Source organism: Oncorhynchus kisutch, linkage group LG6, assembly GCF_002021735.2.
Source record: "Oncorhynchus kisutch isolate 150728-3 linkage group LG6, Okis_V2, whole genome shotgun sequence".
Classification (NCBI taxonomy): Eukaryota; Metazoa; Chordata; class Actinopteri; order Salmoniformes; family Salmonidae; genus Oncorhynchus; species Oncorhynchus kisutch.
Genome location: NC_034179.2, coordinates 74739598 through 74754296, shown reverse-complemented (window position 1 = coordinate 74754296; position 14699 = coordinate 74739598). Strand labels below are relative to the sequence as shown.

Here is a 14699-nt window from a genome sequence, read left to right as displayed (position 1 = left end):
TATTTTACAATGACTGCCTACCCCGGCCAAACCCTCCCCTGACGACGCTGGGTAAATTGTGCGCCGCCCTATGGGACTCTTGATCACGGCTGGTTGTGATACAGCCTGTGATTTACCCAGGGTCTGTAGTGGCATGTCTAGCACTGAGATGCAGTCTTTTAGACTGCTGTACAATTCAGGAGCCCAAAAAAAAGGGGCCAGTGAATTGTGGTTCACATCAGGATATATTTGATAACTTGTCAATGTTAATGGATGACTAAATTATGGATAGCAGAGGTAAATTATTCATGGAGAATTTATCTTCATGGCTGAAAATACAAATCCATTTTGCAGGAGGTTGCTCATCTAAGAGCCTAAATTAAGTTTCCTTTGAGGGATATGATGAATGGGCCACCTTGTTAAGAGTATAGAACAAGAAGGCCCGCACAAAAACAAATTGTATTTAATAACGAGATGGGTACATGTACCAGAAAATAATATATCTTTACAAAATGACCAAGTGGGTAACCTAGAAGGCAAGACAAATAAAAGTAACAATCATGTAAGAAACTTTGTCGAGAGCCCTGAGATCTGATATAATCCTTGTCCAGGGAAAAGTGTAGGGTGGGGTAGGTAATCCTGGTCTTGTAGTGCCACAGCCACTTCATGTTTTTGATTTAACTAGCCTGGAAGACCAGGTGTGTTGAATTTGGGCAATCACTGAACTGATCAATTGGTCATGTGGTGCCTAGTTGGAACAAAACCCTGCAGTACTTGTTGCACTCCAGGAACAGGGTTACGTACCCCTGGATTAGGAGCTTGCCTGCATGTAAACAAGTATAGGGATGGGACATTGTCATTCATTCAACTGGGTCCGTATCAAGCGTCTCCGTAGGAGGGTTGATCTGGGGTCAGGGCCCCTTATCCATGTAATCTTATATTCATTGTAGTCCATTAAAGGCAAAACTGATCCTAAATTGCCACTTGAATCTGAGATGCTTGATACATACGGTTCCTGATGTTTATTTGATAATATGCCAATCAAAGCTACACTTCATAGAACCACAAGTCAATTTGCATACAGAAAAAGGAACCTTTCCATTTCAGCATTAGAACAATCTACAATGGATATCTTTAAGTTAGTAAAGAAACAACAGTAGTCAAAAGAGAAATATACAGTGCAACGTTAATGTGCACTAGTGTAAACCTGAGATTAATAAAAGGGTGAATGTTGCCACCAACTCTAAGTGTCCACTTACACCAGCCCTTTGATGACAAAACCAGACTACTGCAAGTGAAGGAAAATGAGACAAATGAATTTCAACAAACTATATGTTAATAGTTGTGTATTGTCTTGAATGTGCACCATACATTGTCCCTGTGTGCAAAGTTGTATATAATATTGCATAAACACTACTACAAGTAATGTTATTGTGGTTGTATAATGTGGTGTAGTAGGTCATCCCTGGCCCTAAGCCCTATGCAGACTGCACTCAGCAGGGCACGGAAAACAACCTGCCCCATCATCTCCCCGTTTCCCCTTGGCGCACTATTACCCTCTCACACCCACCCTCCTGCCTGCTCACGGGATCCAGTCCAGCCTGGGGCGGAAGTCCCTGTCCATCTGCTTGGTCTCGTCTTCCTCAGGGGGCTCAGAGGGGCTGGGGTTGAGATCGGGGTCCGGCAGCGGGCGCTGCTCGCAGGTGGCATGGGGGTGCATCTGCCAGGTGCCGTCCCGGTAGGTGCAGTAACACACAGTCTGCTTGTCTATCTCCACCCGCTCCCCTGCCAAGATCACTCTGTCGCCCACAAAACAATTGGGCCCTGTAGGCAGGATGCAGAAAAATTATGTAAAATAAATCGATATTATATCAGATGTCACCTTAAATGTGAATTCCGTATGTTTTAGACAGTTAATTGTGTACTTAATGTGCTCGTTTTATCAGCATTGCAATGAGAAACTTCTGCAGTCTTAATAAAATCATCCTACTGTCATTTGCAGCACCAATATGCTATACTTTGTAGAGTTACTTACACATCCATAAAGGCAGACATACAGTTGTGGCTAAATAAATTGGCACCCTTGCACTTTTCTTAAATAATTCCCTACACAAGAAACGTCAATTGGACTTCGCAAAAACCCACTTAAACAACCCTAAATTCTGGGAAAAAATGTTCTGTGGACCAATACAATACAAATCAGCACTATGTTTACTGATGACCAAATTAAGCATTCAAAGAAAGACACTTCCTACAATCAAACATGGGGGAGTTTCAATAATGCCGTGGGATTGCTTTGCTGCCTCTGGTGCTGGGGGCCTTGAACATGTGCAAGGCATCATGAACTCTGCAGATTATCAGTCCAATGTTTCAACCCAGTGTACAAAAACTGGGTCTATCGAAGGTTGTATGTCTTTCAGCAGGACAACAAACCCAAATACGCATCAAAAAGCACCCAGGAATCATTCAAGAAGAAACACTAGACTGTTCTGGAGTGGCCAGCATTGAGTTCAGATCTGATTCCATCTAAAACATATGGTGAGATCTGAAAACAGCAGTTGGTGGAAGGCACCCCTCAAACATTGCAGAATTGGAGCAGTTTGCAGCTGAAGAGTGGGCCAAACTTCCAGTAGAAAAGAGCTAATTGAAGGCTTCAAGAAGCGTTTGTCAGCAGTTACTGTCTCTTGGCCAAAGGCTGTGCAACCAAGTATTAGCTGCCTTTCTAAGGTCTTCGAAAGCCAAGTTAACAAACAGATCACCGACCATTTCGAATATCACCGTACCTTCTCAGCTATGCAATCTGGTTTCCGAGCTGGTCATGGGTGCATCTCAGCCAGGCTCAAGGTCCTAAACGATATCATAACCACCATCAATAAAAGACAATACTGTGCAGCCATATTCATCGACCTGGCCAATGATTCCGACTCTGTCAATCACCACATTCTTATCAGCAGACTCCACAGCCTTGGTTTCTCAAATGACTGCCTCGCCTGGTTCGCCAACTACTTCTCAGACAGAGTTCAGTGTGTCAAATCGGAGAGCCTGTTGTCCGGACCTCTGGCAGTCTCTATCGGGGTGCCACAGGGTTCAATTCTCGGGCCGACTCTTTTCTCTGTATACATCAATGATGTTGCTCTTGCTGCTGGTGATTCTCTGATCCACCTCTATGCAGATGACACCATACTGTATACTTCTGGCCCTTCTTTGGACACTGTGTTAACTAACCTCCAGACGAGCTTCAATGCCATACAACTCTCCTTCCGTGGCCTCCAACTGCTCTTAAATGCAAGTATAAATGCATGCTCTTCACCCGATCGCTGCCCGCACTTGCCCGCCCATCCAGCATCACTACTCTGGACGGTTCTGACTTAGAATATGTGGACAATTACAAATACCTAGGTGTCTGGGTTAGACTGTAAACTCTCCTTCCAGACTCTCCAATCCTAAATTAAATCTAGAATCGGCTTCCTATTTCGCAACAAAGCATCCTTCACACATGCTGCCAAGCATACCCTCGTAAAACTGACTATCCTACCGATCCTTGACTTTGGCGATGTCATTTATAAAATAGCCTCCAACACTCTACTCAGCAAATTGGATGCAGTCGATCACAGTGCCATTCGCTTTGTCACCAAAGCAACATATACTATCCACCACTGCGACCTGCATGCTCTCGTTGGCTGGCCCTCGCTTTATATTCGTTGCCAAACCCACTGGCTCCAGGTAATCTATAAGTCTTTGCTAGGTAAAGCCCCGCCTTATCTCAGCTCACTGGTCACAATAGCAGCACCCACCCGTAGCACTCGCTCCAGCAGGTATATTTCACTGGTCACCCCCAAAGCCTATTCCTCCTTTGGCTGCCTTTCCTTCCAGTTCTCTGCTGTCAATGACTGGAACGAAAGACAAAAATCACTGAAGCTGGAGACTCATATCGCCCTCACTACCTTTAAGCATCAGCTGTCAGAGCAGCTCACAGATCACTGCACCTATACATAGCCCATTTGTAAATAGCCCATCCAACTAGCTCATCCCCATATTGTTATTTCTGTTTTTGCTCCTTTGCACCCCAGTATCTCTACTTGCACATTCATCTTCTGCACATCTATCACTCCAGTGTTTAATTGCTAAATTGTAATTACTTCAGCACTAAGGACTATTTATTGCCTTACCCCCCTAAACTTACCTAATTTGCACACACTGTATATAGATGTATTTATATTGTGTTATTGACGGTACGTTTATTTATTCCATGTTTAACTTGTCTTGTTGTTTGTGTCACACTGCTTTGCTTTATCTTGGCCAGGTCGCAGTTGTAAATGAGAACTTGTTCTCAACTGGCCTGCCTGGTTAAATTAAGGTTAAATAAATAAAAAATTATTATAAAAAGCTCATGGGTGATAATAATTGAGTCCATGCCATTTGTTTTTATTTTCTCAATTAAAATTGTAAACTTAAGTTTCAAAAAACAAAATTGCTTCTTCAATGTTGAAAATCCAATGTGTGGAGACCAAACTTTTTGAAATTTTTAATTACAACTTATTATTGAAGAAAAAGGGAATTATTTAAGAAAAGTGGAAGGGTGCCAATATATACTGAAAAAATATATAAACGCAACATGCAACAAGATTTTACTGAGTTACAGTTCATATAAGGAAAGCAGTCAATTGAAATAAATTCATTAGGCCCTAATCTATGAATTTCACGACTGGGAATACAGATATGCATCTGTTGGTCACAGATACATAAAAAAAAGGTGGGAAAGTGGATCAGAAAACCGTTCAGTATCTGGTGTGACCACCATTTTCCTCATGCAGCGCGACACATCTGCTTCGCATAAAGTTGATCAGGCTGTTGATTGTGGCCTGTGGAATGTTGTCCCACTCCTCTTCAATGGGTTTGCGAAGTAGCTGGATATTGTAGTGTTGTGTTATTTAGTGTTGTGGTGTCTTTCTTGTTGTGATGTGTGGTTTTGTCCTATATTTTTTTTCAGCTCATGAAACATGGAATCAACACTTTAGATGTTGTGTTTATATTTGTGTTCAGTCTACATCTGCATTGCTTGCTCTTTGGGGGTTTAGACTGGGTTTCTGTATAAGCACTTTGTGATAACTGTTGATGTAAAAGGGCTTTATAAATACATGTGATGGATTTACTGATTGAACTATATACGGCACACACACAAGCTGTTCCTTTACTGCCTGCTGTTGGATGGCTGGCCTCATGCCCCACTATCCCACCAGGCTGGGGGCTAGTTACTATTCCTGTGTTGGACAGAGCACTATCGAGCAGTTTGATTACATCCCTCTTTATCCAGTGTCTACATTCAGTTATGTAATCTGTGCAATGCTGAATTCCTTGGTTTAGTTCTAAGGATGCTTGGATCCCACATCAGTGACTAAATATTTGAAATATTTCCAAAACTCCTTGGCTTGACTCTAACTAATAATTGAGCTTGTTATGAATATGATGCACATATCATGTTGAACGCACAGTACAGATGGTACCAGTGCAGTGGAGCAGTGATTAAAGAAACACTGAAGATATTGATGACCTTAGACTCCAACTGGGGGCAGCGGCCAACTACTGCCATCGTAAACATTACATAAGAAGAGTTGCAGCTGTGTCAAAACTAATTATTGATGGTTGAAATCAAATCAATGTTTATTGGTCGCATACACAGTTAATTAAGCAGGTGTTATAGCAGGTGCAGCGAAATGCTTGGGTTACATACAGTTGAAGTCGGAAGTTTACATACACTTAGGTTGGAGTCATTAAAACTTGTTTTTCAACCACTCCACAAATTTCTTGTTATCATGCTAAGGTTTTGGCAAGTCGGTTAGGACATCAACTTTGTGCATGACACAAGTAATTTTTCCAACAATTGTTTACAGACAGATTATTTCACTTATATTCCCTATATCACAATATAAATATAAAGAAGTTTACATACACTAAGTTGACCCCAAGCATACTTCCAAAGTTGTGGCAAAATGGCTTAAGGACAACAAAGTCAAGGTATTGGAGTGGCCATCACAAAGCCCTGATCTCAATCCTATAGAAAATTTGTGGACGGGAACTGAAAAAGTGTGTGCGCGCCAGGAGGCCTACAACCCTGACTCAGTTAGACCAGCTCTGTCAGGTGGAATGGGCCAAAAGTCACCAAATTTATTGTGGGAACCTTGTGGAAGGCTACCTGAAACGTTTGACCCAAGCTAAACAATTTAAAGGCAATGCTACCAAATACTAATTGAGTGTATGTACACTTCTGGCCCATTGGGAATGTATTGAAATAAAAGCTGAAATAAATATTTTTCTCTACTATTATTCTGACATTTCACATTCTTAAAATAAAGTGGTGATCCTAACGGACCTAAAACAGGGAATTTTTACTAGGATTAAATGTCAGGAATTGTGAAAAACTGAGTTTAAATGTATTTGGCTAAGGTGTATGTAAACTTCAGACTTCAACTGTATGACCAGGCTTATGGACTCTGTATATTTGCGTTGTATGTTCAGGTCAAATTATACAGAACACATCTGTGTGTGTGTATGTCGTCCACGCTATCATTATAGCATGCAAACTAGCGTGCAAGAAATTGTGTGTTTCTGAGGGTAGAGACCATTAATTGTGTTGGAAAGTTGTGTGTTTGTAGAAGTGAACTCACCAGTGTAGCAGACAGGACAGCAGTGGTTGGGCTCATATGTAGGGTTGACACAGTGTGGTGCAGGACAGTCAGAGATGGAACAATACACCTCCCTGTTGGGCTCACAACGACATCTCTCACAGCGTGACAACTGAAACAGCAGGTTAGACACACCTTTAGACATATTTTCTACCACACTCACTTTCATTCTCTCTAAAGTTAAACTCTGTGTTCTCCTGTCATTTGGAAGGAAGCATAATACTTGAGAAACCTATGAAGCATGCATCAATGTAATACCTGAATAATGTTTTCAATTGCCATCTCAACTGCTGACCCCCACATGACCCCCTTGTTGATGGAGAGTACTGTTATGATTACACTTGACAATAGGCCTACATCTCTCATGCAATTAATTAATAACCAATGTCCCCATCTTCACCATCAGGCTAGACACACAAAAAACACTGCTTTGACATTGAGTATAATAAACTAATTCAAAGGTCCAACCTTGGATAATGTACACAGTCACTTAAAGTAGATTTTTTATGATATTTTGTCATGTTTCTTTTAAAAATAAATCTCACCCTGAATTCCTCGAATATTCTGTACATTTTGCCACCATATACACACACTTTGCTAACTGCCTCACACACTGGACAGCAGGATTTGTATTTAATCCGCGTACATCGAGGATGAATGCGAGGACACTTGGGTCGTATGCACACGGGTCCGTCTTCAGTGCAGGTGCACGGACAAGCAGATGGACTGGGATAGTACACCTCCCCGATGCTATACACAAATCCGTGGTCGTCTAAGCACCACTTGCCCCGGTAATCCCCAAACTCGTACTCCGAGTCAGTATTGGTTGAGTATTCCGTCAATGTTTTGGGAATCGGGTAGAGGAGCGCGATGTAGAGGCAAAGCGCGCGGCTGTTCATCATTCCTGATATCTGCACTGTGACCGTCTGGTGCTCCCTCCAAGAGGCGTGACGAAGCATGGATGGTAGAGAAGGCGATGAGGCAAGAAAAGTGGGCATGCAACCACATTCCCCAATGGCCAACGTGATTTTACTCACAGTAGTCCAAAAGTCAGACCATTTTCCCCCCAATTTGAAATAATTAAGGAATGTTTGATAATACATTGTCGATATCAAAATTCCAATGCTGAGTTATAATTGACTGGGCAGTCTAAGCAATCATCATAGGCCTACATCTAGAGAAAGACAATAAAACATTTGAAATAAACCACAAGTCAGAAAGACAGAAATTACTTTTATTTGGGCAAGAGGCTTGACAGTACAAAAAAATATGCAAATTGCAGAGGCATACTAAAATTACTCAAATTCAAGTAAAAACAGTCATTTGAATACGTGAGGTTTTATCTGAGGTTCATCCTGACCATTTCTCTAGTGGTGATACACAGCAACAGGGTTTGACACAGCTGTGCAGTTGCAAACAGCTCATGTAAAACAGTTCACAAATTATCCATTTGTTGTGATATTGAAGGACTGGCCATTTCATATGAATTCTGAATTTAATCCATCACTAACAGTCCACACCATATTGATTACTAACTAAAAGTTAGATTTAAAAAAAAATAGGCAACAAAAACAGCATTTAAAAATCATTGTCAATTGGGTATGGAATAAATTAGGCCTAGGCCCCTCCCTGTTCTATCAACGCCAATAGCTAAAGAGGAACGGTTGGCTTGTGGTATGAATCCAGAAATCCATAAGCTCAATAGAAATGTCAAACACACAAACTGAGTGTGGGGATGGTGGAAGAACATCACAGGGTCATATTTAAATGGGCACAGGGTTGCACGACATCGCAAATAACACACAGAATGTACAAAACTATGGACATCTCTACCCATGAAATCACTTCTATACATTCTAATATTTTTGATATGCAACACTGTGCCCACAAAGCATGACCCTAGTCTACAGGTTGAGGGTGTGCTCAGAGAGAGGTGTGCCCTTCTACAGAGATGTTATTGGGAGGGCTGGCTGGCTGGGCGTTCCTCTGGGGCAGGTTCAGCTGAAGCAGGGGGGTCTGCAGGGGGTCCGGTGCTGCTCTCGGATGGGGCAGTACTGTCACTAGTGCCCTCGTCCGTGACGCTCTCCCCCGACGGGCCCTGCTGCTTCTCTGCAGCAGGTGTGCCCTCCTCAGCCTCAGGATGGCTCTCAGATGGCTCTGATGCAGGAGTCTCTTCTGAAGGAAAGGAGGAAAGTGTGTAGGTCAGGTGACTAGATTGTAATGATCATAGATCACAATGCTCAGTCAATGCCACAACGGTTAACATGTTACTGCAATAAAAGCACTACTTGTATCAGGCTTTTTCTTACTCCAAACAGCAAGTTACTGAAATAACAATAGAGAAAATGCTGTAGTTAGTGAGATGTTGGTATGACTGACCGGTCTCCATAGGAGTTGGCTTGTCCTGGTCCTCCTTGTTCTCTGTGGTTGGTGGGGTGGTGTTGTTCTGTTCAGTGATGGGCAGGGTAGATGAAGCGGAGGCTGCTGCTGCCTGCTGCTGCTCTTGCTGTTCCTGGGCCGCCTTCTCTGCCTGCTCCGCCGCTTCCTTCTCCCTCTCCTCCGCCCGCCGCCTAGCAGTCTCCTCTGCCACAGCAATCTCTGCTGCCAGCTTCTCCATGTCTACCTCCACCTTCTGACCGCACAGCTACACACAGACAAACATCTAGTTTTAGACACTGCGGCTTTGAGCAGTTACGACAAATCCGACTTTTGTACAACACACCAGAGCTACAAAGACAAACTTGAACAGCAACAGAGTGGCACAGAATACAAACCTATCATCTCAGCTGCTGATAAAAGTAAACAAATTATCTTCACTAGTACAACAACAACAAAAAAGAGAGACTAAGGCTATCAGCTGCTGCACTTTGTATGAGGTGATTCTCATTTTGGACACTGTGGGGTGGGGGCACATACCCGTTTGAGCTCACTGTTGAAAGAGTCTGTCGTCTCCAGGAATCTCCTCTTCTTGTCCTGGTGCCGGTCCTCTATTTGCAGCAGCTCTGCTTCCAGCTTCCTCTGTGGAAAGGAACAGTGTCAAACCAGACTATTATGTGATTGCAGTCCAGTGTGTGTTTTCCACTAGCTTTGCTTACCTGGTGCACCATGAGGGACTGGACCTGGCGCTTGAGGACTTGCATGCGTGCAGTGGTGACGACAGAGCGCACATCTGGCACCACAATCTCACTAAGGATGTCACTGATGAGCCGGTGGTTCCTCTGGAAGCGAGCGGTGGCCGTGTGCTTCATGGAGAACCCATCGTCATAGTCTACGGAAAGGACAAACGTTGGCTTTCAATACACACAACATGGATAAACACAAAAAAAAGGTACAGGAGAGACAGAATTTCTAATCCCCAGGCCATTACCATCTGGGTCTTCAGCAGGCTGGATGCTCATGTATGGTTCTCCCTTCTCAACGCGGGTCTGCCGCTGTCTGCTCTCCTCCTCCAGAGCCGCCTCGGCACGGTTCTTGGCATTGATGTAGGCCAGGTAAGCCGGTGAGTTGTGGTAGGCCTTCAGGGAGTCGTTGTACTCAATCTATAGAGGCAGTAGTTATAAAATCTCGGTGAAAAGACTTGACTCATTTACCCAAGGCAAAATAGCTAGGGCATTGGAAACCTGAAGCTCCCAACTGCCCTCACCTTTTCCGCTTCATATTCGTTCAAGTAGTCCTGCTTCTCCTCTTCAGTGAGGTCCCTCCACATGCCACCAATAATCTTTCCAATCTCCCATAATTTCAGATCCGGATTGGAGGCTTTGACTTGGTCCCAGACCTGGCAAAAAGGAGGCACCATGGTCAAAACAGAGCAGCAACTAAGCCGGAAAATGTATATAAATACACAAGAGGAAGAAAGAGGGAGAGAAAGATTTGATTTGGAGGAGACAAAGGGAAAGCAAGCACAACAGGTCACACAGAAACCAGGACAGACAGAATCAACAATGAAGACAGGTGTTGAAGAGGAGTGGATCCAGATGGTGGGGTAACTCAGCTGTCTCCGACCTCCAATCCAGAGGGGGTAAGATGTGAGGAACATACCACCCGGGGTCAGCAACAGTGGGGTCCCCGGCCATCCAGACGGTTGGCTGGGCGACCCCCTGTACAAGCAGTAAAAGTAGACACCGTGGGTGTCTTACCTTCCTGCTTACCTTCCGGCTGTACCGCATGTAGGGCATCAGCGGCTTGTCTGGCGGTTTGGGCGGCTTGGGAACAGTGATTCCTGAGGAATTCTGGGAAAGAGAGCCAAAGAAAATATCAATAGGTCAAACCAACAGACATAGTTATTACAGAAAGCACTTATGTACTACTATGAAGAAGGGGCAGGGACACAACTGAAAGTGACAATCTGCTTTAAGTGAAGCGCTTAAGGAGACTCATTCCAAAATCCTGCACCTTATTTTTTGGATAGTGTTTCATGCATAGCTGGTATGTAGAGGACAAATTATTGCCCTCTCAGTGCTGAGGGCTATAATTCAAATGAATACTGCTATCAGTTTTGGCTGCCTTGTGACTAAAACACCAACCAGTATGAACCTCTGACATGCCAAGTCATGAGCCTTGGATGGACGGGGCAACATGCTGCTGCTCCCTAGCAGGCTGTACAAGCAGGGGAGGGGCATGGCAGAGGTGCAACTGCTCTAACATGAAATGCTTTTGCATCAAGGAGTGGGACAAGATGAGGGGAGCTGGTGACACTTCGAACAAACAATCACATGTGGTTGGTGGGTCATCAAGCAGAGCATCAAATCAGTTGGAGTAAGATGATCGTGTTAGTTTTACAGAAGATTATAGGAGGACTTTGGGGCAATTACTGACCTCACTTGACCACGGCCAGCAGCTGTTTTTGTTGTACCATTTATCCCCCCCAAATGTATCCTTTCCTGCATGTTGAATATATATATATTTTTTTCTCTTCACCATTCTATTGTTGTACCAAAAACTCATTTCCCTTTTCTCCCAATTATCCTTGTCTCACTCAGGGAATAGCCAGCCTTACTCCTTGGGCTCTAGCCCTGGATGGCATTGGTCCTACCATTACCCTGTTGTTGCTGCCGGTATTCCCTCCCAGCCTGTAGTTGTTGTAGGCCAGATGGCTGTATGGGTTGTACCCCACAAACCCAGGGGTGTTGGGCACTTGCTGATGGAGACAAATGAGACAAAACACAAATGAGAAATGAAACAAACAAGGGGGAGGGACAACAAAAAATGAAAAGGATTTTGGGGGTAATGATTTAAAGCAGCGCATAGTCATTGGCTTATTTCTGTCATAGGAGCATCACAAAATAAAAAGATAGCAAAGAGGGAGGTAAACAGCTGGTAACTGGCCAGTTCCACTTCCATCTATTAATGTTCAAAATGTATAGCAGCATGTGATTTAGATGAAGGGAAATGTTTGTCTGTGAGCCACATACTTGCAAATGTATTGACAGAACATCCTGAGCTAATATGTCTGTGCGCTCCGGCAGCCCAACAGTACATTACTGAGCTCATGTTGATTGTATAGAAGACCCACTCCCCTGGCATTGGGAGAAAATGGGAGGACTGATGTTGGATGGTATGTGATACTTACAGTTGTGGGGGCTGGGGTGGGGGGAGGTGCATATGATGGCCTTTCTGTGTAAAATAAATGTTAAGACAAAGTTTAGACATACCAAAACAAAGAGTAAATTGGACTCCCTGTATCATTAAGCTCTATAATGCAGTTAGTGTTTAACCTGGATCTAAACCTACATGTCAGTTGTATTGGTCCCAGGCTACCTGCCATCCCAATTCAAAACAAATTGACATAAATATCTACTTACTTGACATCTTGGCTGAGGAATTGTGGATTTCAAGCTATTCTCATCATTGGCGCTGTAATAAAAACATTGAACTTGTTATAGGCAAATAATAATATCAATGCCAAAAACGTCTAGTGCCGCCCAGTGCAAGAGATTGAAAGATTATGCCATCTGGGAAACAGACCGTAGGATTCACACCGTTTGTTGTTGGCTCCATAAATACAATGTAACCAGTAGGCTGCATACAAAACATGGTGTCATTTCCTTAAAATAAGAAATAAATTAATTTAAAGCAGTTTCTATACTGACAGACTAGCTTTCGTCCACTCATGCATCTCGGCAGATCCGACGCAAACTCATTGACTCTTCCGCCTAGTGTGGCGGTAGAGAAAATGCTAACAAAAAATACTTGATTTCGTATTTGGGAATAATGGCATCCTACGCATACATAAACACGTTCTCTAGAACCCTAGCAACATCTTTACTTTCATAAATTAATAAGGTTTAGTGAAGCTAGTCATGAACGCAGAGCCTCATACTGAGCTAAGTAAATTAACGTTAACTTTAGTTGTCATCACCGCGATGTGAACAGAACAAACTAGCAACTGGAGGGAGGCGGTAGACCCCACGTTGGTTGAAACCGGCCTAACTTATTTTGTTGACGTCAAAATTGCGTCAGGCGTTTAACACTTATGTTGATTTACTAACCAATTGCAATGCTAAGATATTAGTAATTGAGTAGAGACATATGCAAGTACAAGATACCAGTGTGTGAGAATCTACCCGACAATGCCAATGTGATGACACAATGGTTGGAAAATGTCGAGAAGTGGCTAGTAAGAGTGCTAGCCACATAGTGGGATAGCTTTAGTAACTATAGTTAAATCATTCTAGGTTGAAACTAGCTACGTAAAGGACGTGATCTCAAAACAACATACGCTAACGTTAATTAAACATCCAAACTAGCAAAGTCACAGAATGTAGCTAGCTAGCTAATCTAGTAAGCAGAGTTAACGACAACAGCTAACAGTTACGGTTAAGCTAGCCCTTAAACCCCTTTCCATATGTAAGGTTTTCAGAGGTTACATTCGCCCACATTTGGCTCCATGTGAACTACAATTCCGACGCTGTGTTTGAACTTTTAGATAAAGTCAATAGCCACTCCTTCAAAACCGATTTTCTAAACATATGCTGATATGCCCCTTATCTTTCATATCAGTGAGAAATAAACTTTCAAATATAAAATAAACACTTACAGTATTGCACAGAAGTTGTGTTTCTCCAGTTGAAGAACTACACTTCCTCCCCACTGTTGCGTACAGCCAGGTGTTCGAAGCAAGCTAGATAGCTCATTAGCACAGGTGGCCGCCTATGTTTTCTGTCTGGCTTCCGTAAACAAGAGCTGGAGATATGGCCTTGTGGGAACACCAACCCTATAAAAAAAGGTGTAGCAATTTAACCTTTAGTTCTTTCAATTATTTATCGCTGATATGAAAGACAAGTTTACAAAAACGTACCGCAAGCGATGCGTGTTCATGTTTAGAGCAGGCGTCGGAGCTCTTAACAAAACCTACCCTGGTCAGAAGCTATCGTTAATATGCGCTAAAGCACTTAGCGTCTATGAAAGGAGTCACAGTTAGCTAGCGAATGTTAGCTAAACCTTGCTTGAAAGTAAATGCAGATTGTATTTGGTTTGAATGAAAATACAATTCTATTCAGTTGTGAAATTATCTCCACCTTCATCTGACCTTTTCGAAAAGTAAAATGCAAAACTATCGAAAGGATCTACACTTGAAAATTAACTCACCCCGAGCTCCTTTCTTTGTTCCCTCAAAAACGCGTCTGTAAAAAAAATTCGCTGGTGAATAACTGCGGATTAAAACACGATTTCGTAGAACACGCCGTCTACTGTTTCGGAGAGGAACCGCTGATTTGCACCCAGTGAGTTAATATGCTTAATCTTTGCTTACCGCTAGGTGGCTGCAGAACACCGCTACTGATTTTATGCAGACTGCTTTTAGGTATTGTATGGCTGCCCTCCTTGCTCATGGCTTGAGCAAAGATAAAACAAAACTGATATTGGGTCAGCTCTCAAACCGTTATTGAAGTTCAAGCACAGACAGATGATCTTATCCCGATTGTCCTCCCCTCCTCAAGATGTTTCACACAAATGTTTCACCTCTTGTCTTTCTTACACTTCTGTGCACACAGATGCACAGAACACATAAAAATGGTATGTTTGAGATTCAAGCTCAGT

General features: G+C 43.0%; 2 protein-coding genes across 14 annotated transcripts; both read right to left on the bottom strand.

Moving 5' to 3' along the window:
- Nucleotides 1-1128: 1128 nt before the first annotated feature.
- LOC109897339 (von Willebrand factor C domain-containing protein 2-like) lies at nucleotides 1129-7621 on the bottom strand. Its single transcript, XM_031827530.1, has 3 exons — nucleotides 7208-7621; nucleotides 6645-6774; nucleotides 1129-1803 (listed from the first exon to the last, which is right to left on the bottom strand). The coding sequence occupies exons 1-3, from the start codon at nucleotides 7619-7621 to the stop codon at nucleotides 1562-1564; spliced, it is 786 nt and encodes a 261-aa protein (XP_031683390.1). The 3' UTR covers nucleotides 1129-1561.
- A 257-nt stretch (nucleotides 7622-7878) lies between these two features.
- LOC109898559 (SWI/SNF-related matrix-associated actin-dependent regulator of chromatin subfamily E member 1-like) lies at nucleotides 7879-14382 on the bottom strand. Of its 13 annotated transcripts, none has more exons than XM_020493576.2 (12): nucleotides 14250-14382; nucleotides 13699-13875; nucleotides 12464-12515; nucleotides 12232-12275; nucleotides 11701-11799; nucleotides 10799-10891; nucleotides 10306-10437; nucleotides 10030-10201; nucleotides 9758-9930; nucleotides 9579-9680; nucleotides 9042-9306; nucleotides 7879-8837 (listed from the first exon to the last, which is right to left on the bottom strand). In XM_020493576.2, the coding sequence occupies exons 3-12, from the start codon at nucleotides 12468-12470 to the stop codon at nucleotides 8617-8619; spliced, it is 1308 nt and encodes a 435-aa protein (XP_020349165.1). In that variant the 5' UTR covers nucleotides 12471-12515; nucleotides 13699-13875; nucleotides 14250-14382; the 3' UTR covers nucleotides 7879-8616. The 13 variants fall into 13 exon arrangements, with proteins under 13 accessions (XP_020349165.1, XP_020349168.1, XP_031683387.1 ...); XM_020493579.2 differs by having other exon boundaries at nucleotides 10811-10891; XM_031827527.1 differs by having other exon boundaries at nucleotides 10811-10891; nucleotides 13960-14300.
- Nucleotides 14383-14699: the final 317 nt, after the last annotated feature.